Source organism: Hippoglossus hippoglossus, chromosome 3, assembly GCF_009819705.1.
Source record: "Hippoglossus hippoglossus isolate fHipHip1 chromosome 3, fHipHip1.pri, whole genome shotgun sequence".
Lineage (NCBI taxonomy): Eukaryota > Metazoa > Chordata > Actinopteri > Pleuronectiformes > Pleuronectidae > Hippoglossus > Hippoglossus hippoglossus.
Genome location: NC_047153.1, coordinates 31,494,665 through 31,521,403, shown reverse-complemented (window position 1 = coordinate 31,521,403; position 26,739 = coordinate 31,494,665). Strand labels below are relative to the sequence as shown.

At 38.6% G+C, this 26,739-nt stretch overlaps 1 protein-coding gene across 3 annotated transcripts in view; it reads right to left on the bottom strand.

Annotated features, from left to right (window-relative positions):
- ano1a (anoctamin 1, calcium activated chloride channel a) overlaps positions 1-23,925 on the bottom strand; it is a 54,279-nt gene extending 30,354 nt beyond the window's left edge. Inside the window, exons 1-9 of one of the 3 annotated variants that reach the window (XM_034581521.1) lie at positions 23,803-23,925; positions 17,321-17,466; positions 11,574-11,921; positions 8,091-8,189; positions 7,266-7,417; positions 4,557-4,611; positions 3,600-3,651; positions 2,788-2,843; positions 2,073-2,114 (exon numbers count right to left, since the gene is read on the bottom strand). In XM_034581521.1, coding sequence (XP_034437412.1) covers positions 2,073-2,114; positions 2,788-2,843; positions 3,600-3,651; positions 4,557-4,611; positions 7,266-7,417; positions 8,091-8,189; positions 11,574-11,921; positions 17,321-17,410 — 894 coding nt within the window. In that variant the 5' untranslated portion in view covers positions 17,411-17,466; positions 23,803-23,925. Of the gene's footprint in view, positions 1-2,072; positions 2,115-2,787; positions 2,844-3,599; positions 3,652-4,556; positions 4,612-7,265; positions 7,418-8,090; positions 8,190-11,573; positions 11,922-17,320; positions 17,467-21,820; positions 22,318-23,802 lie in introns of those variants that run through there. The other 2 variants (XM_034581520.1, XM_034581519.1) reach the window with 2 other exon arrangements.
- Positions 23,926-26,739: the final 2,814 nt, after the last annotated feature.

Genomic DNA, 26,739 nt, shown 5'->3' with positions numbered 1-26,739 from the left:
AGTCCTTTTATACAATTTAAAACGTTATTATTTTAATGATCAGTAGAAATAGCTGGATCTTGCAAAACATTTTGTATTTGAGTCATGTGTTACAAAGTTGCATTTGTTCTAACAGTGGTGGTCATATTTTTTTAATAAAGGTTATAATACACTGCATTTATGTTCATATTTTATATTTATAATATTAGATTTTTGAATCACTGCTTCATTACTGTTCTTACAAAATGTATATATTTTATTTGCACCTTTAGTTAAGACTGAAATTCATCTCTAGCATATTTTAAAGGAGAATAAAAACTATGACTTATATCATCATATATCATCATTATTATTATGTATCACTGGTGTACATCTTGCTGTTACCATTCTTTAGTGAATGATGAATTTTAAGCTGCATTTTAAAGTAGGGGGAATGTAGATGGAATTTAGATTTACTTTGGTATTAATTCTAGACACATAGTTTTTAATGTACTATAATTCATACTGCAAGAATGTTTAGGTTAATAGGGGTGGGGTCAAACTTATTCATAGTCAGTGCTATGTGATACAGTTATCGCCAAACTGTTGACTGCAAACATGCTCTGATCCAACTACTGCTGATGAAATATACATCACTGTGAAATGGTGGAACATTTTCAAATGCAATCCACACTCCATCCACAGGCAGAGCAGCACACTGCAAGGCGTCAAATGAAGGCTTTTAAACACAAGAGGCAGGTCCAGAGGATTATTCAGGCAGCTTCACAGAACACTGAGCTCGTGAAAGAAACCATTTTATACTTAGCCTCTCAATGCTTATTCCTTCCCTTCCCTTCACGCATACACACACACACACACGCACGCACGCACGCACGCACGCACGCACGCACGCACACACACACACTTATATGAAGGTTTTCAAAGCCTGTTGCCTTAGTGACACACACAGCCTAAAGTATAATTATGGAGGAGAGAGGACACTCAGCTCATCATATTGCTGACTTACTTTTATTCTTCTATAGTGGCAGACATAGGCTTGATCATGTAACCAATCTTGGCTACATGTTGAGTAGCCTGTATTAGTCACTTAAAGATAATGTATTAGTGCTTTGCATTAAAAAGAGGATATGCCCTTCCTAACACACTGAAACTGACACATCTGTTACTCAAATAAATCCTACTCAGAAATGAATATTTAATGAGATACATTTGTGTTAATACAATTCAAGAATATTTTACTTTTGTCTATGACATATCACATGTCAATAAAGCATGTAGTCAATTTCCTGTGACAGGAACGATGTATTTGTGATTTGTAATTATGAATTTGTTACTTGTGATCATTTTTTTTTTTATCTCCCGGCATTTACACAAATTAAAGTTTAGAAAAAGAAAATGCCTATGCTTTTCCTTTTAATATTGATAGACCTGTACCTCGACAGTTACCATGATACTCTGTCTTGGTTTTTATATAAAGCCCTCCCTTCAATGGAAATGTCTACTTCTTAATGTGGGTCTTATTGTCACAGCTCTGATCTGAGATCATTCTAAATTTGCAACTCCATTGCAGAACTTCTTAAAATGAACTCAACTAACTGGACAGAGTTTGTTTGGGGTGACTTTGATTACTTAATTTACCCTAATGACAACAGTGTCAAAACAAAACAATGGACATTTAATCATTTGACTTTGTTGGGGATGAGGTATTGTTGTAAAATAGTCCAAGGCTGCCAGTATTAATGAATCTACAAGTTAAAGATAAAAGGTTTCTTAATAAAAAGTATTTTTATTGTCTTTTCCATATTCTGCCCCATGTCTCTTTTCAGAAATCAGACAAAGATCAGAATCGTTGGGCATCTCTCTATATATATATCATCTGGTTGTTAAAATGCACCAGTCAAGTGACACCATTGCTCTGCTTTCGAGCCACATCTGAATAATGTCCGTGAATGTGGACTGTTAATTGAAAATAAAAATAGAGCACTCCAGTTTCATCATGTACTTTCTTTGGGCTGATTGATAATTCAGTATTGTTAAATGGGCTGACAGTGTCGGTGTGGTAACATCAGATTCAATTTATCGCCTCTACTTACCTTTCTGTCATTAGGTTCCGCATTCACCTCCTCGATGTCTCCCTATAACACATACATGTACAAGCACAACCCCCCACCCAGTTTCATTTTCAATAGATATACTTTGGTCAACAAGCATGAATCATGAATTTAATTTAGAAACCTAAACGTCAACCGCAAATAGAATTATTCTCCATAAAGTATAAAATACCTTCACCAATATCCTCATATTGCATATGCATGTATTGACATCAGATACATTTACCATGTACACAGACCTTTTTTGCCAACTGCTTACCTTAAACGCAGGCAAACTATCCATTTTCTGATATAGGGAATGAATATTTGTTATCCCACAATAACTGTAAAAAGATAACGCCCCAGAAACTGTATATTTTCATTGACAAAATCTGGATCATTATCCGGATCTGCACCAAATTTAACCTGTAATTTAAATTTAAAAACTCTACATATGTCTGTTTTTATTTTTCATTACAATATTTGTAATCTTTATTCATAATGTATACGTATATAAATTACATATTATATATATATATAACATTCTACAAATATTATATAGATTATAAGTAAAGACTTATAATTTTATGTATTCGCACATGCTTTGTTGATTTTTATTTTAGAAATCTCTGAGTTTGAGGAATATTTCTCTCTGGAAATGAAGTGCAGATTATCAACTAATCTCAGGCCTGTGGACGTGTGATAATGACATACTCACATCATGCAGAGGATAACCTGACGTGTAGACACCATTGGCTAGCAGACTGGTGATCCCTGTAGGACGATATATTCAGTGTGTATTACAATACAGGCACACACACACATGATTATGAAGCAGGTATATGTTCTTTATACATACTGTGAACGTGTATCTATTCACAGAAAAATGCACACTGCCTCTATTCAGAAACAGCATCTTAAAAAGAGCCACAAGGACACTTCCTTCATTTTGGGATGTCACAGCTACACAGGCACAGTCCTCAGCATGCCTACTTAAACCCACAATCCAATTTTCTTTGTTGCTTTACTGTTATTTACAACACAACACGAAGCAGTCATTCCTTTGCTGAGCTAGCAGCTACAAGACAGAAAATGCTGCACAATCATTGGATGTTGGATGTCTTTCCAAAGGCAGAAAAAATAGAGAGCAGAATTTAATCGTCTTTTTAACTCACTTCAGTGCGGACTACGACATTTACCAGTGAATTTTACCGAGCTACAGTAGAAGGTAACAGTCCATCATGTTGGTTTGTTCATGTGCAATCTTTACAAATAGATTCTGAATGTGAATATGCAAACTGTTTGTTTTTTTGTTGTTGTTTTTTTCATTAGTGTTATACTATTTATCTAATAAATAAATAAAAGATCACAAAAGAGATGAGACTTGATATCAAATACACAGGCAGAGAGTATTCCGCACCCTCCTCTACTCTGTGGTAGTAATTACACTTTACGCCAATGAAAAAGGGGGACCAGATTAACTGCATATAGATTTATGCTGTGTGTTAGAGATATATGCAGAGGACTTACCCATGGAGTATTTGGCTCTGGTGCATCTTGTCCTCTTCAGTACCTCATAGACCTAATGTTACAAAAAAAAATCTCATGTTTCACTGAGAAGCTTCAACCCTAAAAATATGTGGATTTAGATATACAGAGGAGGATGAGTTGTATTTATATACTTATATAATAGCCCAGGTGAGATTATTAAAAGGAATATTAAGCAGGTAAAACATTCGTATGTCTGTCCTCAGAGAGGCTGCTGATCAGCTCAGTGTAAAACATATGTACTATACAGAGAGAGTTAAGAGATGAGCCTGGGAGCCAATAACTGCTGTGATGAGGAGCTCCATCCAATAATGAGAAGTCAATCACATAACCCAATCATTAGTCTCGTGCTGAGTGTGTGTGTAGCTGTTTTCACGCAGAACTTTTCTACCCTTTACCCAAAGGAGCTGTATGTGTAAACGCAAATGTCCAAATCGGTGAAACCGGAAATTAAACGCACTGTTCCCTGCCAGCTCCCTAGAATAAAGTGTGTAATATTGAGCCCATGTGTGAATAGAGACGCTCATTGTTCAGACATTCACAGGGAGTGAGTGGGTGTGTTAATTGTGTTTCTATTATTTCTCCTGGGTGCCACCCCTCGCCCAAACCAAGCACAGTATATCCAGTAGGTGAAAACATATCTCAGACAAGACAGTCACCGGTTTTGTGCTACGTGTGTAATAGGACCAAAAGTTCATTTATAAAAATGGCTACAATGTGCTTGTGTGTATGTCAATGTAGCAGCATATGTATGACACAAATATGCAAAATCTATTCGGTTTTCATGGCAGCCCTTCCATTAAATAGTCACATAGAAGCCCCAAGAGTGCCCGCCGGTAGCCCAGGATTAAAAGTCTTTGTTGTTAGATGACACTTGTGAAAGCATGATTCGTGAAGAAGACACCTTCCAGTCCCGTAACTACTCAAACCAGTACTTACAATTGAGCTCCTGGTCTTGCTGTCGAAGAACTTGTCCCTGTCAGACAGATCGAATCTGACAAGAAAAAGCAAACAGAGTCTAGTTTTAATGGTAAATGTAGAGAAAGAGTGCAGGCTGATAGCAGCATTGTCCTGCAGACCATTTAGGAGAGAAAAAAGGTGAGAAAGACGAATGAAATTCAACTGCTACTGAGTTTAGGTCTATATAGATCTAACATGGCTTTTGCTGTCCATGTACACAACAAATCAAGATTAAAGAAATATCAGACAAGATTGGATGTAAAATACACTTATCGGCTTAAATCATGCTTACACTGACTTAAAGCCCAAATCTGTTTTAGGTTCCCAAAATGACATACACAAGTAAGACCAAAAGTAAAACAAATAAGTTACACAATGTATGCTAACAAGTACAACAGAATGGAGTCTAAGGCGTTAAGTTAGTCTACAGTAAGAGCAGGCTGCAATTTCACAACCAACTGATGATGTGAGGAGTGGCTGCAAGAAAGAAACCTCTATAAATCCTTGTTGGCTCAATCACTCAACCCTGCTAATTATTCTCATAATTACTTCATCTGCATTGGCAATTTACATCAGTGGCAACATTCACTGACATTCAGCAGGTACTGTATGTAGGGACACCCAAGGCTGTGGAGGTCTTAGAAGTGGATATAAGTAGAAACAGACCTATGTCTCTCTGCTTATAAACCTCAGAGCCCAACCAGCGATTATAGTAAAATTAAACATGACATTTACCATGTATGAGATAATGAGAGAATAATCAATAGAAAGGCAGCTCAGTGCAGAGCAACTGGATAAAAGGAAAGATCATTACACCAAGTAATGCATCCTCAAATAAAAAAATTATTCCATCGCTTGTCTGACTAAAACTCAAAATAAAACAAAGTTATCTGTAGGCTTAAATGTGTCACTTTGTGCCACTGAAAACTTGACATATTACTGTTGATTCAAACACTTTTAAACACTTTAAAAACTTTGCTCCGCCAGTCAGTTTGCTGTGATAGATCAGTGGTGGGTCGTTCTGACACAACCACAAGGTGGTCCAAAATTAGTGACTTTATCATTACTTCTTTTGTCAGTTCCTGAAAATATCAAAATGACCTTTGATATAGATAGGCTGCTTCGATCATCAATCATCCGATTGTGGGGACTGTATGATGATAGTTTAATTTTTTAGGACACAAACTGGGGTAGCAAAACCTTAACTTTCGAATGTATTGCTAAGATAGTCAACATGCAATGTGTGGTATGCAAAAACAAGAGTTAAATTATCATTAGAATATATTAGGCTTCATGTTAAATAAACTGACAATGTTACACCCGTAGACTCGATTCAGACTGAAGCCAGGAGCTGTTTAGTGATTGCTAACAAATCCATAAAGTTTTGACCAGTCTCTTTAATGCTTTCTGTTTGCCTGTCATATGTGGTAAACGTCCAAGGTTGAATTTTCTGTCCCAGTCTGAGTGTGCATTCTTCACCACTTGAAAGCCTAACCACTGTTGACACACCTCATAAACCTTGTCTGTTCATAGCACTTTTAAAAGGTTTTCCACAATGTGAATTTCTTGGACACACCACTCTCAGGCCAATGTCAGTCAGTGTTCCTTCCATGCACTCACTTTACTGTTGTTGCTGTCATCTGCAGACCTAATAAATCCCAGTCATAACACCACACGATCTGGTTGAGACTGAAGCATCGGCTGCTCCTTTTCCTTCCTCTAGTAATACTTCAATTGGCATTTTCTGTTAGCATTTGCTAGATTTATCATCTCTTACTCCTACTGCCCCCTTCCTTTTCCCCGTGCTTAAGAACAAATGACACCTTTTGCAGACTGTCATGAATAGTGTTTTGTGGGTCTGGCCAAGCTACTTTTCTCCCCATTTATTTCTTGATATATTTGCTGAATTGGACAAAATTTGTGTTGGATTATAATCCCTTATACCAACTTTAATCTCAGAGCTGACTTCGAGTGTTCTCGAAAAAGATGAATATTAAGTGATGGAAAATATGTGGAGGGAGATTTCCAGCTGGCTGTTAGTCAGAGCTGTAAATATAGCTGCCCACTGCCCACTCTCTCCTCTACACATCCCGGGAGGCTGACTTTTACAAGATATTTTTCTTCTTTAATCACTGCCTTTGAAAGTGATTTTACTTGATAGGACAGGAAGCATCACTGAAGTTGTGACTTCTGTATGTAGTTAATCCAATTAGTCAGTGTAAATGCTTTATTTAGATATTTTAACTCCTTTCAAAATATTTTTTTTAATTTATTTTCTAAATCCAGTAGCTACATTTGTTCCCGTAGGATGTGAGAAAGCTGTGGGATACAGAGTGCAGCAGGAGAATGACATGCTTTAACTTATAGGGGATAGGGAAATGTCTTGCTCTTTGGCTGATAAATACTCCATCATATTCACCAGCAACTTTCTAACTTTGGGTGTTTAGTGCCTAGGCAGTAGTTTACCAGAAAGGTAGGGCCCCATAGAGCAAAAGAGCGAGTTAAAAGAGATTAAAAGCCCTAGAAAGTTAAGGGGAGCTGCAGGGTTGGCTGATCATTTTCATGCCAATGCTACTGTCTGCTCTGTACATGGCTGAACACAGTTGCTAAAAGACACACAATCTTTTTTTTACAAAAAAAAGTAAAGTAAAAAAGTAAAAGCAAACAGTCAGCAGAGGTTTTACTCACAGATGCTGCTTCTCCCTTGAGAAAGGATGAGAGAGGGATTTGAGTGTTTGTGGTCTGTTGGCATCTACTTTTGGATGCAGTGGAGCTGTGACTTTGTGAATGAAGAGTCTGACCTTCTCCACCAGATTACTTCCTTGTTTCACATCGTACACCTGCAGATTAGGCAAAATAATTGTTTACCTGGAAATGAGAAATGCATTTCACATGAAATCACTGTAAACTGGTTAATTTCTACCAAAAAGTCTTCAAACTATTTAATGTATTGGTCATCTGGTCATAAACGATGTGTGTGATATAGTATGATCTAAATCCTGAGGTTGATGCTGAGGTTGTAATAAATAATTGCTTCCAGAAATGCAAACAGCTTACTTGGGACTTAAGTGTAGGCTTTAAACAATGTAGTTGGTAGTTTGGGACTGAGCCTGCTGATGTTTTAGTGTTTTGAATTAATATCCAATATTTCTGACTTTGACAATTAGTGCGAAGTAGATTCTAGTGAGCTTTGTATTGCACTCTTTCCTTGTAAATAAACAATGGACTGTGAATTACGGCACACGTGTTTGATTGTTAATCAGGCATTCTGCATTCTGCATTTGCATTGGATTTCTATCAAATTCTCATTATCTGGCTTGTAAAAGCTGTCAGCACAAAATGACCCCATAAGGGTGTTATAACACTACATGAATGGAAAGGAGGGAGCAACAGAAAACATTCATCGTCACATTTTTCCCCATGTAGCTCTGCAGCTCTGAGAGCCAGGCCCCTCGGCCTCAGTTACAGAGAATTAACATTGACAAATGGACAACATACTGATGGGCAGAGTACCTTCTTTGTTGGCATCTTGAGCTTCATGAACTCAGCTTCTCGACACAGAACATTCCAAGGAGCATGGATCTTCAAGAACCCAATTCCAGGTATCTTACACTGAAATAATAGGATTGACTAGTCAGAAACTATTATCTATTAACAGGCAGCAGAAATACAGATCATGATTTACCAAAATACTGTATATGAACCACTACTATGAATAGTACATATTTGGAAAAAGGTAGATGTTGCATTTCTGTTAGATTTAAAGCTAAGCTGGTAGAGTCACTTCAGCACAAACTGATGTCTTTACTGCTGCATATGAGATTATGTCTGCAGCCTCTACACTTACATAAATCACTCCTACACTGCCAGACTCACTTCACACCCTTCAGGTCAGCACACTGACACATCTTGATGCAGAAATATATCCAATTCAAAGTAGCTAAATGAGAGTACTGAATATATCATACATATATATATATATATACCATGGATTTCAATGTAAAATGCTCAAATGGTTTGTTTTCGCCTGCTGATTATAAGCAAAGGCCCATAAAATGTAAAATGCAGTTTCTGCAACAATTACTTGATACAGCTAAAATACAATACTGTTAAAAGGATTTTGGCAAATGAGGGTTTATATAAAATTACAAATTACATATACTGTAAAGAGGGAGGGGGGGAATGAAACACAGTTACGTAGTTTCATTTGAGGATGGTGTGTCCCAGGATTTACTAAGGGCAATTCTAATTGATTAGTTATTTAATATACACAAAAAGTATTTAGGGACTGATTCATAAAATGCATTTTAACTGTGCATTTTACATATTTCTTTTGTATTTAATGAAAAAGTACAGAATTATTATTTAACTCATGCACTATATGTATTCCTCAACATAGATCCGATTGATGTTAGGCAATCACACACACTCTTTTCTTTTTCCTACTTGTTAATGTTGTTCAGCTAGACCTAACAAACACAGAAGTTCTTCTTGGATGGAGGTCACCATCGTGCTAGTTCTAGAGTGCATGTGAGGAATGTGTCTGGGTACTCCCGATCGTAGTATGCATAGAAGTGTGTGTGCATCTGTGGTCAGCTTGCAAGTCCACAGCTGCATGTCCTGTTAGTAGCCTATATGCAGTCTACACAAATAAAACCGACAAACAGCAATGGTTTATATAAATAATGTTTGCAGCCATTACAGTAAAATGTAGAATGTTACAGGTTCCTGCAGTCATGGTATTTATGATAAAATACACCAGGCTGCATTGAAAAAGAAAATAATAGACTGGAAATGTAATTATAGCCATTTCTTCTGTATATCAAGCTATTAAATCCCATTTAATCCATACATAATTACCCACTGAAAAAGCCTATTATTATTACACACTGGCTATCTGTAGGACCCTTTCTCAAAAGTTTGCCCACTCATTGTCAAGCCTATTAGTCTTTAAGTTTCTAAGAGCCTTTTTCAGTATATAGGTTTGCTCATAGAGCTTTTAATGGATGATGCAGTGTGTGAGAAGTCAATGAAATCTCCATTTGTCTTTTCCACTGGAAAGTGGCAAAGAAATGACCAAAATCGTTGGTTCTCCATTAAAGAAAACAAATGTATCCATGGGTTCACTCACAGTGCAAGTACACAGTAGTGAAACAGAAGCTGCCAGGAATATGATCTAACAAACATCCACTCACTGATGAGATAAGACAGAAAAATAAACCTAATAATGTAAAGTAACTCTCCGGAATCTGTTCAAAGACATGGATTAAAAATCAATTTAATGGCTGTTAGGCAACAGACCAACTTAGCTCAGTCAGATAGCTTGTGTTAACAAACCACAAACATATTTTATTATATTATGATAATATAAACATAACATCTATCCAGGAAGTTGCTGAGCAAAGTTATTTGTCTAAATTGTGCATTTCTTCAGCTCTTTAGGCAATAATATTTTGCATCATTTGTTTAATTAAACTCCAAAAATGCCAAAATAGACACATTCACTGTGCACTTGAATCCTACTCACAATGTAAATGTCTATGCAAAGTGCCTGGAGATAATATATATTATGATTTTTGCGCTATATAAAAATTGAATTGAAAATGTATTCTTTTCTTTTTTTAATAACTCTGAAAGTAAGTAGAACTTCTAACATTCACCTGTGAGGAGACAAATTTAGCATATCTAGTTCAACTATAGGACAAATATTGAGCAGAGTCCATGCTGATCACTCTGACCTGGTAGTGAGAGCATGTTTAGCACGTGAGGTCTTCACTGGAACACTTTGTTCTGCTGGTAGTAGTGTTACCTGACCTGAGTTAAGGTCGGGTCCCTTTCATGCTAGGCTCTCCAGTCAGCATGTCAGAACGCGTGATACCTAAACAGATGCGAGCAGACTCTTGATCGAGAGTGTCATAGTGTATATCTAAGTATGGTAATTCCAGTATGTCCTCAGGTACCTTTTGTCCCTTTGGGATCAGGTGTCCTTATACAAGCTATGCCCATATGTTCAACATAATGGATCATTCTCACATCCTTTAATACCACGTAACCCCTATATATTAAAAGAATAGTTCACCCAAAAATGATAATTCACTCATTATCTACTCACCACTATGCCGATGGAGGGGTGAGTGAAGTGTTTGAGTCCACGAAACACTTTTGGAGTTTCAGGGGTAAACAGTGTAGCAGCCAAATCCAATACAACTGAAGATATTAGGGACTTATCTTCAGACATAAAAAAACAACAATAAAAAACATAACATGCCTCCATACTGCTCCTGTGGTGTCATCTAAGCCTCCACAAGCCCCGACATAAATTTTCGACTCTAAACAAGGTCATTTACAATGTGTTTTAAAGGCTAAATGACGCTGATATCTTCCTACGAGGTGCATTTAGGGACCGTCAGAAATGCTAACGTCCACTGGCTTAGCCACTTCTGGTGGACATTTAGGCATAAAACACGGTGGAAATGACCTCGTTTTGAGTTGAATATATGAATGTCGGGGCTTGTGGAGACTTGGATGACACCACACGAGCAGTATGGAGGCATGTTAAGTTGTTTTTTTCTGTTGTTTTTTGACCTCTGAAAATAAGCCCCTGACATCTTCAGTTGTATTGGATTCGGCTGCTACAGTGTTTACACCTGAAACTCCAGCAGTGTTTTGTGGACTCCAACACTTCACCCACCCCTCCATCGGCATAGGGGTGAGTAAATAATGAGTGAATTATCATTTTAGGTGAACTATTCCTTTAAGTCAAGAGGACGGACATGTTGATTCAGACCCCACACGTCTCACTAAAAATCTAAAGACTTTTGAGGTGAATGCCTACATGTGCCTGAAGCATTCCTCAGAGAACAGTTCATCAACATTCAGTCATATGAGCTGAATCTGCCCTGTGGCCTGCTTTATGTTATACCTCTTTCCAATTCCTCAGTGTTTTCACCATACCAAATCACATTCAGCTCTGTAAACTTGTCCCCCCTTTCTCACCCCTTCATCCTTTTCTAACTCCAGTCCTGTCTCCAAGAGGTTCTCCTCAAACTCCTCTCGCCTGAAGCGCTTGTCATCCTCATGATAGTCCGTCCCTTGCTCCTGGGCAGCGATTTCCGGGTCCTCCTTTGGCTGCAGTGGGGCTCTGCTGCTTCTCATACTCAGGCTGCGGCGAAGTCTTCGGATGAAGTTGTTTTCGCCAAATTTGGATGACCTGCGCCGGACGCTGCTGGGCTTCTGGATGTGGTATGCCAACACATAGTCCACCCGGCAACACCCATCAGAAAAGTATGGGCCTAGCCCAGGGTATAGGGGGGAGACGTGATCCGCATGAAGATTTTTCATTGGCTAGAAAGCAAGACAGAAACAGAGTATCATAGATTACTTTATAAACGTTTCCTATTTCTTATCAATAAAGAATAGGTTGACAAAATACTACTAAGTTCAAGAGTCTCTGTAGAGTTTCTTGTATGAGGTGAGATGGGTCAGTTTTATTCACTCATTTTGAGTGATCGCTTAATTTGCAGTCACCTTCTGAGGAATCTTACAAATATTCTTATTCTTATTCTTATTATTCTTATTACTATTATTATTATAAATGCCAAATTTATTTGGAACATCTAAACACCTTATATACATTTTTTCAGAAATTGTTTGTTGTTTTTAATAGCACTGGCCTTCTACATGTCCTAATATATTTCATGGGTTTTCCCTGCTGATTGTAGTAAAGTTTTTATGACAACTTAAAACATGATGATTATGTTGTGGCAAATCTGAAGTTTATGAAAAGTTTGACGTCATTGTAAATATCAAAAAAGGCAAAGTACTTTCCAAATATTTCACTACAACAAAATCTTTCTCTTACCTGAAAAGTCCTGAAAACTAGGCTTCAGATTTTAAGTATATATATAACAATATATATTCATGGCTAAATATATTTATGTGTTATTCATTAAGACTTTAATTAGATTTGATTGACAGTGACCAAACAAGCCAACATCTGTCACCAGATTAAGATTAAAATTTTACTGAATGTTATTATTGGTGCATGAAAATATGTGATTTTACATTTCTCAGCTGAGTCTCAACCACTTCAGATGCAGTGACGTTAAAAAGAATTTGTAAATGTCAAAACTTTTCAAACTTTGTCAGGAAATATTGAGTTAATGTACAGTAGGCCTAATCACTCAGTTGGAAGCTGACTATGAAATCTATTAATTCTAATCAAACCACATGTGGAATAAAGGATGCAAATGTTCTCCAATGTCATTATATTACACCACCCACCACATTCTCCACCCTCTCGGATATAACAACAGTGGCCTTTGTGGACTGGAAAACTCAGTTATGTTTCTCCCAAAACATCCAGGTTAATCCTCTGGTGGTATATAAACACCCTTTTCAGGACACAGTTGAAGATCTGTAGCACCTCCTTTGGTATTGGAAGAGAGGTCAATAAAACCTTTTAGAGGTAAGAAACATCCTGTCTCAAAAGGATGCTGAGAAACGAGTCCGTGCATTTGTTACCTCTAGACTGGACTACTGTAATTCTTTATTATCCGGATCTCCCAGTAAGTCTGTGAAAAGCCTCCAGTTGGTACAAAATACTGCAGCACGAGTGCTGACAGGAACTAGAAGAGGAGATCATATTACTCCTGTTTTAGCTTCTCTGCATTGGCTCCCTTTAAAATTCCGAATAGAATTCAAGATCCTGCTCCTCACATACAGAGCATTTAATAATCAACCCCCATTATACATTTAAGAACTCATAGCACGGCATTTTACCATTAGATCACTTTGCTGTCAAAGTAGAAAAGGAGGTGGATCCTTCATCTAACAGGCTCCCAACTTATCATAAGTTTATATTATTCAATCACACTAAAAAGACACAGCTGGATAGTGATACTTTGTGGTAATTTAATTATCAGTGCTACTTATTTGAGCCCCAATACACTGCAGAGGAACTACGGCACCAGGCCGTGAGGATAGCAAAGCTGCCTCGTACTGAGGATAATTGGTGATGCCGCTGAGGAAAATGTGCACCAATAGAAACAGAAGAGGAGTTGCTGTATGTCTGCGAAAGTCAGTTTCTTTTGGATTTAGGGCCACATATGAACAGAGGAGCTCTCGAGACGTAGTTCAGGACCCTGTGAGAAACAGTCTCTAAGGTGTTCCTACTAAAATGACCACTCAAAAGACTGAAGAAAGCACATGCTGTACATGAGTTCAAAACAGCCTTAAACACAGCTGATATCCAAAGGCTGATGTTTACATGGTGATGAAGGCACAATCACATGGAAATGCATGTTGAGAAGATGGCCTTCATAAACTCCAGCAGAATGGAGGTGAATTGCTGTCTGGGACATAGATCAGCAACTATTATTGAAAAAGTAACACTGCCCTGAAATGAAAAGCTTTTCCTCAGTACAGCAACCAACACACTGTACTGCAGCAATTTGTGTTTCTGTGTGTGTACAGTATATGGCCCACAGTCTCAACCCCACCACACACACACACACACAGACTTTGATATTTAGCCCTCTCTCAACAGGAAGTAGTCATAGCTGGAAAGATCAGAGGTTGCTTCTCGGAGGGCGCATGAGGATGTGGTGGTGTATGCATCATCCACCAATAAGAACTCTTTTCTCACCAAGCTACTGGGAAAGGAGGTTCTCTCCTCTGGGCTTCCACATACACACAACCACCCACCCACCCCCACACACACACATACACACACACACAGACAAACACATTTCTGAGCCATAATAAGCACTAGGCTGAGACAACCCTGCAGTTTTTCAGTCAATAATGTTTTTCATAGCAGCAGTGAGCTACATGTGACAGCTGGAACAGTGAGTTTTTGCATACTGACGGTTTAACTCACAACACAAGTTACTGCAGAAATCTGACTTCCGTAACCAGCAAAAGCTGTGCCAATATTGACTTTGGTCCAAATAGACAAAATACTCAAAATAACAGATCTTCTTCCGTACCTCTGGTGGGTTTTACACATGCAGACAATTTAGCTTTTACATGTCCGGCTTTTACACATCTATGGTGGTCAACATATAGAGCAAAATATCCTTGTTACTTTGGATAATTAATTAATTTAAACCAAAAGAAAAAAGACAGCAGCTTTCGTTTTGTTCCAAACCAGAAGTGCACATTGGGACCAAAAATCACTCTGATCCAACAGGGATCAGCAGTTCCTAATTTCCCAACCTAGTAAGTACCTCCCACAACTGACCAAATATAATATTCAGCTATGCAAATAAACTCTGAAAACTACTGAAATTAGCCTACTGTAAGTATACATTTATGTACATATTGTCACTACCACCCTAAGTCCTGACCTGATACTGTGGTAATGATGTCTGATCTACTGAGCAGGCCACATGGTTTCATAGCACTGCCATACAGTACAAGCCAGTAGCCAGTCAGAGTTACCTTTAGCCTCAGCTAAACTCAAGTTCAGTTGGTAACGTCATTTGTGCAGAAGACCTTCAAACGCACAAGGAATATTAAACATTTTGTCCTTATATCAAAAATAAATTCAGTGATAGAGTTCATCACTTCATTATGTCAAGCTATATAACAAACAACCCTGACTCACTGAAAAAAATATGCTAATCATATATTATCAGCTTATAAATTTATGAGATGGTAGCCTGGAAACCAGGCCAAACCAGCTGATGTTTATTTGTTCTCACCACAGGTAGGTATGGTCCTCTTCCACTCAGAAAGATTCCCATCAGCCCTGAAACTGGCCAGCCAATCACAACACTTTTAACTAAAATGTCACAATGACTGACATAAGAGCACCCAATGGGAGCATTGCTGAAATATTCTTTTTTCAAACCAAGATGGCTGTGATTGATGTGGACAGGTGGGTTAAGTCCTCTATCGAATCTGTATTAAACAAACTGGACATATGTTTTTCTAAGACAAAAGAATAACTGCACAATATAAGCTGTTTTCACTATTCCTGTAACTAATGTGTCACATGTTTCTTTGCCCTGATTAGTGTTCTGCTCTGTGTATGTTGATAACTCCCTCTGGAGATCCAAAATCAACTAAAAACTCCCAGAAACATTAGCAAATGTGAGCTGGTCTAGCAATGCCAGGCTTATGATATGGCGAACATATTTGTAAACAGTTCAAATTCTGCATTCTACATTCTGGGTTCACCTAATGATGAAGTTCAACAGTCAATCTTTTAGCTGCACTGCCAAATCCACTAATTCTTTGTGTATTTGTTACTATGAGCAACCCATTTTAACATGAGAAGTGGTCACATAAACCATTGATTCTATAAAACATATTAATCTGTGCAGCAGCATGAGCTCTCCCCATTTTGATCATGTCATTATCTCTCCTCTAGCACCACACTCAGGACATAATGTCAGCTAAAATATCTCAAATTTAACAGGCATCACCACAAAAGAGCACATCTATTCTTCCATGGAGACAAATAGTTTTGATTTGAATGATGTGTAATTAACTTTTCTCTATTACGTGCCTCATAAACTTACATTTTTGGAATGACTGTTGAAAATGGTGCAAAAATGTATCATCTACCAGTGTATGGTTTATTACCTCTCATAGCACTTTTGTACTGTGAGATGTAATAAACATTGCAACTAAAAAAGTCCTTTTTCATTTAGCTCACTGCTCTTCAGTGCTTTTTTCTGTTGTTGGTTGTCATGATCATGGGGAATCTGTTTAATCTGAGTCCTGCTGAACTGGAGAATATCCTTCAGCTCAGGTTGTACTTTAAAGTGGCCCTGTTATGCGCATTTCCAGCTTTATATTCAGACACTCCACTAGTGAAGCTCTGCATGATTCAGAGTTCAAAAAGTCCTTAATTCTCTCAGACTGCCTGATTCGCAGCCTCTCAGTTGAGCATCTGAAACAGGTGATATTAGCTCAGGCCTCCTTTAGAGACCTCCTTAAAAGCCCACTTTCTTCTGACTGGCCAAACATTCAGAAGCCTGCTGAGGGGCATCATACCCAGCATTTGTGATCACCACCATACCAGTGTAAAGGTTCTGAAAGCAAACGGTAAAACAAAGTAACTTGTGACTAAAACTAAGTAAAAGAACTTAATTAACCGGAAAAGACCACTTCTCAACTTGAAGCAGGCTGATGCATTTTTGTCACTTAACATGTGAAACAGATAACTTCCTGTTCCCCTGACACGGGGATTATGACTAGAAATGCAAAACCTGTACTGATCACAACTTTTTAAATACAAATAATTGTACACCTTATGAATGCTGAACAACTGACAAAGCAGAAGAATGCTGTTGACACTGAACTATGTGTAGTGCTCTTTGAAATGATCTGTGAGTTTCTTTGAATAATGCCCAGTGGCCACAGTCCATTTTCATAAACCAGCAACCTTGCATGCGAATGTGAAGTGAGCACAGTAGATCAATACCTTTAACACAATAAGATGTCGCAAAATCAGGCTGTATGTTGACCTGTATGTGCTCTTGTCCTTATATTACTTCTCATTACACACCAAAGCAGTCAAATTCAATAAACAGCAATTTCAAGGAGATGCTGTTTTCAAACCTACGCTCCACAACACACACCATACCCACAACCACTAAATCAATGGTTGGATGTACATATACCCTGTATTGGTAGCACAAAGGGAGAAATGGGGATTTCCAATACCTCAACCTCAAAAATACAATTTGGAAGAAGAATAAATTGTTATTAATATGGATGTAGTGTCTTACTATAGACTCGCTGCTCCTGGGATTGATGTTGATATCTGAGTTCTTCTCCTCGCCAGGGACCGGCACGTATTTGTCGCTCCTCCTCATCATGGTGGGCTCCTCCTGCGATGGGCTGCCTGAGTGATTACTAACCAGGGGAGGAGAACCTGGGAGAGGAACGGAGAGAACTGCCATTAGGGTGTGTTATTTTTGAAGTTGTTGTATATGGGAAATTACATTTCTCCTAATCTTCATATGTCAAAGGTATGGTCATGGATGCATTATGATAAATAGGCCCCTGAGCCTCCACCATTCTAGTACTTCTTGTATCGTCTTGTGTTATTGTGCAGGTGAAGCAGAACTTTCAGGAGCTGCTATTGTCTCAAACTGTGTCTTAATAATCATACTGTGTCATAATAATAATTGAGGCATTAGGCAACAGACTAAAAACAGACATATTTACATTAATCCACCAAACAGGATTCCTAATAAGGCATGTACTCATCACCAACAGTCGTTTCAGAAGTTGTCAATCTTGTATCAATGTTTTCAAACATTTCAGATCATTCCATAAATTGGCCCACATCTAAAACTCTTTCACTCTGTGAGGAAGTCTGGAATACTGCATCTTAAAAATTCTGGTAATATAAAAAGCATTGGTATTTCAGCACTATTCCATCTGAAATATTACAAAAAAGTATTGAAGATCTCACAACTTGCCCATCTCACTAATTGGAAGAAAAGCTGCAATTGAAAGTATCTTTGTCTCTATGAGCCTGGTCCAACCAACATTACATCACACTTTTGACTCTTTCATAACTACTATTTATACTGTTTTACTGAAAATATAAGAAATAAAATTATCTACACTGCAGAAACCCAGAGCCTAGCAGCCCCAAACTTCAGACACTATAAAATCATCTTCAGTATATACATTTTTTTTCCATGAGACACAACAATCGCAACACTCCTGGCTGGATACAGAACAATAACTGTAAAGGACCATCAGTATGAGTACTCACATTCCTTACTCAACTGTTTCAATAAAAACATCACAGCACCATGTCTAATATTCTTGTCATGACTCTGAGCTGAGCTTCTTAGTTCTCTGTTTCCTGTTTTATTTTGAAATTTTGCATCTTGAGTTTCCTGCTTTTGTCCTATTTCCTGCTTGTTTGATCGTCTGCACCTTTTCCTGATGTGTTTCACGTGTGTTCTATCTCCCCGGCCTCCCTTGTGTGTGTAAGTCTCGTCTCTGTGCTTCCCTTTGTCTTTGTCAGTTCGTCTTGTTCGTCTGGTTGTCTGTCTTCCGTACGGCTGTGTTTGTGCCAGCTCTTTTTCCTCATGTTTCCTTGTTGAGTAATTATTTGGACTTGGATGTTTAGACCCAGCTTTGTCTATAAGAGCCACCATTTGAATAAAACAGATTTCAATTTTTCACCTGGACTTGACTCCTGCATTTTTACTTTTTAGCTACTCAGAAAAAAAGATTGTCCAAAAAAATATACACTTCTAATTAAACAGACATCTATCTCCCCCAATCTGTTCAGGCTGGAAAAAGGATCTGGCAATTACCATTGATAGATTTCAACTCCTGGATGCACATCAACAGACTCCAAACTGTAAGATATTCAATACAAAAAGTCCTAAAAAAGAGTGCTGTTTTTTGCAGTGATGCAGTTGCCATGTGTTCAGTGTCATCACTAAATAAGTGGAGGCTACCTGAGTATTATCTCAGTAAAGATGTATGACCCAAACAAACAGGACCATAGGACAGGAGTTGCATGTTGAAGTTAAGCCGACGGACCTGCCATGTGGACTTCAACTCCTATTATCCATAATAAAGTCCCTTTTATTATAGTTTCTAGCAGATTTCAGAAGTAAAAAATGATTCATTACCTCTTAATTGTTCATGAGTGGTGACCTTACTCTGGTAGGTTAAAAGTCCATGCAAGCTTTCAACTCCAAATAAATATCTGACAGAGATGATGAGTATCTGTTAGATTGTACAGTTACATCTCAATGACATACACAAGGTGTATGCAGTGACATTTTTTTACAGATAAATAAGTAGAGGCAGACCGGAACACTGAGGAAAAAGTCTAGAACATAATCATATAAACAGACGTAACAATGAGGACCTGGTGGAAATGATTGGTAAATGTATTGGGTACAGTAATGAAGGAAATTAGTTCATGTGAAAACCCTAAACTTTAACAATCTTAAATGTATTATAACCTTTGTGTCGCTCTCTTGTTTGGAACCTTATTGCCTTACCAATGCGCTTATATTTGAATTGCCATCTGCCTGCCTGTCTGCCTGCCAGCCTGCCTTTTTGTTTGGCTGTGAGATACGGCCTAAGCCTTGGCAGAGCTGTAATTTGGGTACTGTTTTTGCATTGCTGATCTGGAGTGAACCATGAGGGAACAGGTAGGGTTTGTTATTGATTCTGCAGGTCAGAATACCTGAAGCAAACTTGATGTAACATGTCTAGCATGGCAAAGCAAGTTTGACTTTGTACAGTGCATCAGCCCTCTTCTGTACTGTGTACCTTTTTGTATGATTTGTTTGGCTATATTGGTTATATTGGTTGTATTCCGTATATTTTAGTATATTTTATGAATGGTTTATTTCATTGGAGCATTTGGAGAAACTATATCAATAACATTAGTTGATTGGCAATTTGGCACTACCACAGGAAATCCTCTTGCTTTTCACAGAAATATTTAAATTAAAATACATGCTTTTAAAAATTATGTATGATAATTTGAAATGGTCATAGTTGGCATTTTGTTATATGTAGTTACAGAGATATCCCATAACACCACCCTGCCAAAGACCGGGTCAGATCATCTGCCAAATATCTTGGCACAGAGTATAGACAGGCGGCACCAAGCATGTATCTTGTGTTTACTTTCACAACACGAGATGTTTTCAGTGTAAATCAACAACAGGTTAGTTCACCTGTCTGAAATTTGAATCCCGCTATGTACACATTTTACTATTCATACCAACTTAAATATGCTAAATGAGTTTGGTAACAGGTTTGGAGATGTACAATTTCCCCACAGACCATGGAATAATCATTGGTTTCTAATGAGCTAGATAATAAGAGCACAGATTAAACAGACAGCCAGTGAAGATAACACCCCCATGTAAAAAACTGGAATAATAATTAGCTTGTTGCCTTGAGAACTAGTAGGCACGATAATGTTTAAAAAGCCAGAAATCATAACGCCTGCAAAATATTCAGATGACAAGTTGAATTTACCTGCCACATTGTTACAGAGCACTGGTTCACATAGTACGGATCAAAGAGAAATAAAGTGTGTAATGTGTTAACTCTGAGAGTGGTGTGAACTGATAGTGTATTTACACAGCCATCAATTCAGCTAGAGTTTCTGGAAATACTGTATTGCCTTGTTTACAAAAAAAGTCAGACATGTTAGCGATCTGCCAGGACAGTACAGAGACAGCCAATAAGGACAACTAATGGATTTATTATCAAAGCATTAAAGGGATAGTTCACCCAAAAACGTAAGTTAACTCATTATTTACTAAGAACTTGAGTATTGTTATGTTGTTGATGTGCTCTGCTACAGGCAGCATCTGGGTGAAGGATCCCTTGCTTGTAACTCTCTCTGTGGTTTCTATGGGTTTTTTTTCTCCCTTTTTGTAGTTTTTGGTATCATAAATTTCTGTTACTTTTTCCCCCTGTTAATCAGGTTTGTTTTTGTAGTTTTTCCTTACTCTTTTTGAGGATTAAGGGCAGAGAATGTGACACCTTGTTAACCTGTATGAGCCTAAATTTGATTTGTTGATATGGGCTATATAAATAAAAATTTTGCATTCTCCTTTGGAAGCAGCTCCTCTCATCTCCAGGCCCTCAAGAATCAGATCAATCTGTCCACTGACTGCAGAGAGCCAGACTGATATTTCATCATTTAACTCTTGGTAGACAGTCTACTTTAAGTAAAAAAAAAAGGTTAACCTCTTAAGGTTAAGGGGAAACTCTTACTTAAGGTCAGTTTTTTGGTCGAGGATTGTGCTTATATTCTTTACATATCCCATGAGGTCAGATTGGAAACAGCCAATGATAGGCTTGAAATCTGAACAATCTTTTTTGGAATAGTAAGCCTAAAATAAATGGGAAAATGCCTATACTGTGCAGACACGTTAAAATCATTTTTTAAATAGTCCGACTCAACAGCATCCTAATGTTAAATAATTTGATGAACTCCAGGCAGCACTGATGTGAGAGCAGGCATCTTGAACACCAGATATGTGTCAGAGCCCATGTGCCGTAAATCAACAACTGCAGTTCACCGAAATCAACCAGAGGGAATGTTAGCTGTGACAGATGTAAACTGAAGTAAACACATGCGAGGCTTTTTTTCTCCTGCTACGCTACGTCTCAGCGCGCGCGCAAACAGATCATCATCATCATCATCATCATCATCATATTCCTGCATTTCTGACAAAATGTAGAAAGAAATGTCTGCCGGAATAACGCACTCTTACCGGGCTCCTCTGCACCGTCGTGGTGGATTAAGCGCCCCACCGCCTCACCTCCATCATCCTGTCGCTCCATTGGGTTTAAAAGGCGCACAGGGTCCTACTGAGACCCACACCACATCTACTGTGCGTCGGTCTCTGTAACAGCATGTATCCCTCCGTGAGCTTCGTCACTTCTCAGCCGCTGTTGCGTGGAAACGCTGGACAGAGAGCTACCACTTGTTCATTCTTACAGAGACCTGATAGACTACTGACAAAGTCTGTCCTGGCGAGTGTGTCCAAATGAAGCGAATGGACCTCCACATAGAATTGATGTAAACGAATACACAAGCTACTTCAGGTCTGAATGAATCTGCCTCCGTGACACTATGTGTCAGCGTGACACTCTTCTATGTTAAAACCCATCTGTGTGGGTACGTGGTCTGTTTGAATGAGATGATCCACTCTCTGAGAGCAGAGATAACGTGCAGGGACGCAGAAATTGTGCGAAAACGCTCTAGACTGATGTTGTATTCAAATGCCCCAGGAAAAGAGTGAATGAGGGCTGATTATGCCAACAAGATGGTCACGTTAACTTATTTGTCCTTACACAATTCAATGTATAGGGTGCATGGCCTGCTTCATCTTAGCTTGTTGTTCAGATGTTACAGCAGTGCAAATTACATCATATAAAACATATATACACTGTCCCAACACAAAAAGGGAAAATGCTGTGTTTGGTACCCTCCTATAAATGTTAACATTTGTCTGTTAAAATAATGGTTTTGGCTGATCATAAAGTAACCTGTAGATTAATGGTCTGCCAAGGTTGTACATAGGTGTCACATAGATAAGCATTTTCCAAATTGTAAGTATCTGTCAGTATTTAAAAACCCCAATGAGTCTGGTTTAAAACATTTTCTGAGGTTTTCTTTTCTGTTCTAGCCATATTGGTGGAGAAAGATATCCATCCACTGAACAATAAAATATTTAAGTCCGAAAGTCGAAATATCACAGACTATCTCCTTATTAATTTGTCCAATGCGAACCACCATTAAAGTGTAGTCGTCAGTAATATTACTATATACTGTCTATTCATATTTTATATTTTCACACAAATGTGTTATCAATAGCCAAATGTTTTTCCTTGTGTTTCAAAAGCATGTCATTTCTGGCTACCAGGATGAATTGTTAGAACATTTCTAAAAATGTTTTCACTGTGCAATAGATGGATTATTTTTCATCCAGGAAGACAGAAGAGTTTGTGGAGAAGCTGGTTAAACATTGGGAAACATTCCCCAAGGTTTCTCAAAGATGACCTGGTATTTACTCAGCTCTGTGTCTTGAATGGCATGGGGACACATAAGCACTAACTGCGGCTATAGAGAGATTCTTTTACACACAATACATCTATCCCTTATTATGTATGCATACAACGCCATTAAGCAGCGGGGGGAAATAAGAATTAGGGGAACATAACATAGTTCTGTTATTTCCTATAAAACATGAATGCAGCATTGTTCTCTGGCTCCAGCATCAGTGCGCCAGCTGGTGCCGCCCACTCGCGCCAGGGTCTTCCAGTAGGCGCGGGGTGATCGGTGCGCACGAGTACGTGGTGTAGTGTCGCGCATAGAGAGATCACCTCTGAGCGAACAGCAGAGAGAAGGGCGCACACAAAAGGTCATCTTAACCCTTCACATGATCTCAATGACCAACACGAGAGAACGGGTCCCTTTCCCTACTCTACCAATCTCTAGGCAGCCTGCCTGCTGCCAGCAGCGGTCCACTATTTGTCCCGGTGCGCCCGATGGCTGCAACTATGTTCTAGCCCAACCTGCTCACCCGTCACTGTGGCAATTCTTTTAAGGGCAGCACAAATAATTAGAAGGTGACAGATCACATTACTTTACAGATACAGCCGCTATTCAATGTTGGTTAAATGGATGAAAAGAGAATAAATGAGAGCAGGTTTCTAATATAAAGCCATATAATAGGAAATGAATATTTACCTTTCCTCCAGAATTACAGAGAAGCCGTTTGGGTAGAAGGCAAAGAGAAACAATTGCTGGTACTGGCAAGGTAACATTCCCACTCACCTGAGTGAGACGGAGCAGAAGAGGAAGTGCTTCTGGCCTCCTCAGGTAAAGTCTCTCCTCCCACTCACACAGCAGCTCTGGGACTACATGTCGTCATTGGGGGTTTATGCAACGTGACCATAAAGACTTGTGCGGATTGAGCTCAGAGACAACACAGTTTAAATTAAAGCGCATACATGATTAAGAACTGTAAACCAACCTTTTATTTATGGAAGGTGATCTGAGATCTACATTTATTTCTTACCTTTATTAAATGTGAATGATTTCAGTCTGGTAGAAAGGGAGTCTCCTCAGGTAAGACAGGCATTTCCAGACCAGCATGTGTGGACTTGTCAGTAGGTTCTCAAGATCTGAAACAAGACCCCACCCCTGAACTTACTCTGAGGTCTTGCAGAGTGACACAATTCAATGAAAAGGAGTGAGATACCACTTTTGTGTAGATTTATATTTTATGTTCGTTTCTATCTCACATACAGCACATGACAGAGTAGAGTCTGTCTGATCCATTCAAATGTTTTATCAACGTGTGTGTTTACATATTAAAATTGTGTCTGCTTGTTCTCATCTCAGAACTATGTTTGTGCTATCTACCTGTTCTCTTTAACTTTAAGGAAACAGATACTGATTGGTCTGATGAAAAGAATGAGGTGATATTTGATCGTACCCATGTGTTTTCCTTAAGGTGGTTTGCACAATGAAAAATTAACTCCTTGTGAGACATGCTGAGCCGTGCTGGTCTGGGAACAGTGATCTGCCAGAGGAATTACTACAGTGCTATTGAATGCGTGTTTCAAACTAGAGAATTTGGGACAAATTTACAACAGTGGTGATTATTATTTTGTCATTTAGAACAAGCGATAGTGGCAGCAGAAGTGTCGCTATATAGATCATATTATTGCTTTTATTAGTGGCAAATTAACAGCACCAGCAGTTCAGTAGATGTACTAATAGTAAATTAACTGCATTTTTGTTGTGTCTTTCTAGTCAAGGGCCACTCAAACCGCTTTACACTGTGTTAATGTAATAGCGAGCCTCTTCTATCATACTCCATTCACACACTAATGCAACAACCATCAACAGTAATTTAAGGTTCAGTGTCTTGCCCAAGTTTGACATGTGGAATGGAGAAGCTGGAGATCGATTGTGATTGGTCCTCACCACACCAACAATGAGTGCCCTTACAAAGGTGTGTGTGTGTGAATAACAGGCACATTTTAAACTTCTTTGTCCCTTGCTGTTAGTAGCAGAAACCCACTGTACAAGTACAGTCCATTAATGCCAGCATATACTTAACAGACCTATGAAACGAGGATGAAAAGTCTGTGGTTGGAAAGCTAGTGAAGTGCCCTGTGTGAAAGATATCAAGAAGCTCTTATCTGGATCTTGGGTGCAGGTATCCAAAGTGTCTAATTATTTCACGTTTGCAAGGGTTTACCTGTGGGGCCGTGAATGTGTCATACTGCATTCAGGGCAAACCTGTGCAGACATGCAGAGTCACCCAAACACTGTCCGTCAGTGCAAGTTATAGAAGAAGAAATTATGAAAGTTATTTAACCCGATTGACATTCTCAGCATGATTAAAATAGACAGTTAATAGGTTCATCTTTTTGAAACCTGTTCCTCCTTGGTTTTTCACACGCAGTGGCAAATCAAACTGGGAGTGCTGTTTGCTAAAATAAAAATAACAATTCCCAAATAGGTGTCAGTGTGGACATTGGGAGACAGCTGAATAAAATTCAAGCACTCCTGCTTCAGGTATGGGCCAGAGCAGGGCATGTCACAGAGAATGCAATATATTTGCATGAGCTTTGTCCTCCTATTGTGTTTCTCAATAATGCAAAGACTATAGCCCTGGGTGTTGGTTTACATGCCACACCCAAACCTTGCAGTAGACGGAAGTAAATCAGGAGAGAGACCATGTGAGGTAACAACATTTCCACAGGATTCATTTTTCCACATAGCCCAACTTTTTAAAGATAGATTATTTTAAGTATTTTTCACACAAATACTTAAGAGAAAACCAGATACTGTACCAGAAATGGGATTTAGCTGTATTATATTAGTATTCTAATGAATTCCATTTGACATTTGACAAGTGACAAAACTAGTATGGTGAGTTGTTAGCTGCTTAGAGATTACACTGTATGAGTTTTGTTGAGTGCATTCACTGGTTATTTAATTACTTTATACTCAGTATGGACAAATACCAGGACTCACCAGTGGCTGTACTGGCCTCAGAGGAGTGGAGGCATTGGTTGGAGGGTACCAGAGTAGCCATTTGCTGTGTGTACAGATTATAAGAACTTTGCACTTTTTCTATCAGCCAATTAATTCCCTGACAAAGATGTGAAACAAGCTGTACAAGTTCAACTACACAGACAAACACACACAAACACACACACACACACACACACACACACACACACACACACACACACACACACACACACACACACACACACACACACACACACACACACACACAGACACACACAGACACACCAACAACAGTGGGAGGAAGTGAAGCTGGAGTTCATGAGCAGAGTGAGCGAAAAAAAAAAAATAGGAAGTGACAAACTAAAATGCAAGTAAGTTAAATAGCAGATACAATAGCAGTTACCCCCTCCTTGCAAGTCCCATACTCGACTCCTTAACAATTCTGCTACACTCTCCTTCATCTCTTCCACACACTGTCCCTCGAACCTGTCATGGTTACTGTTACGTCCCTAAGGCGTCTAGGGCATGAGGGACAAACAATTCGAAAATAAACCGGTCCAAAAACAAGAAACCAGTAGGATGCTTTTAAATGAAACAAGTATTTTATTAACCAACTATAGGGTGAACACAAAG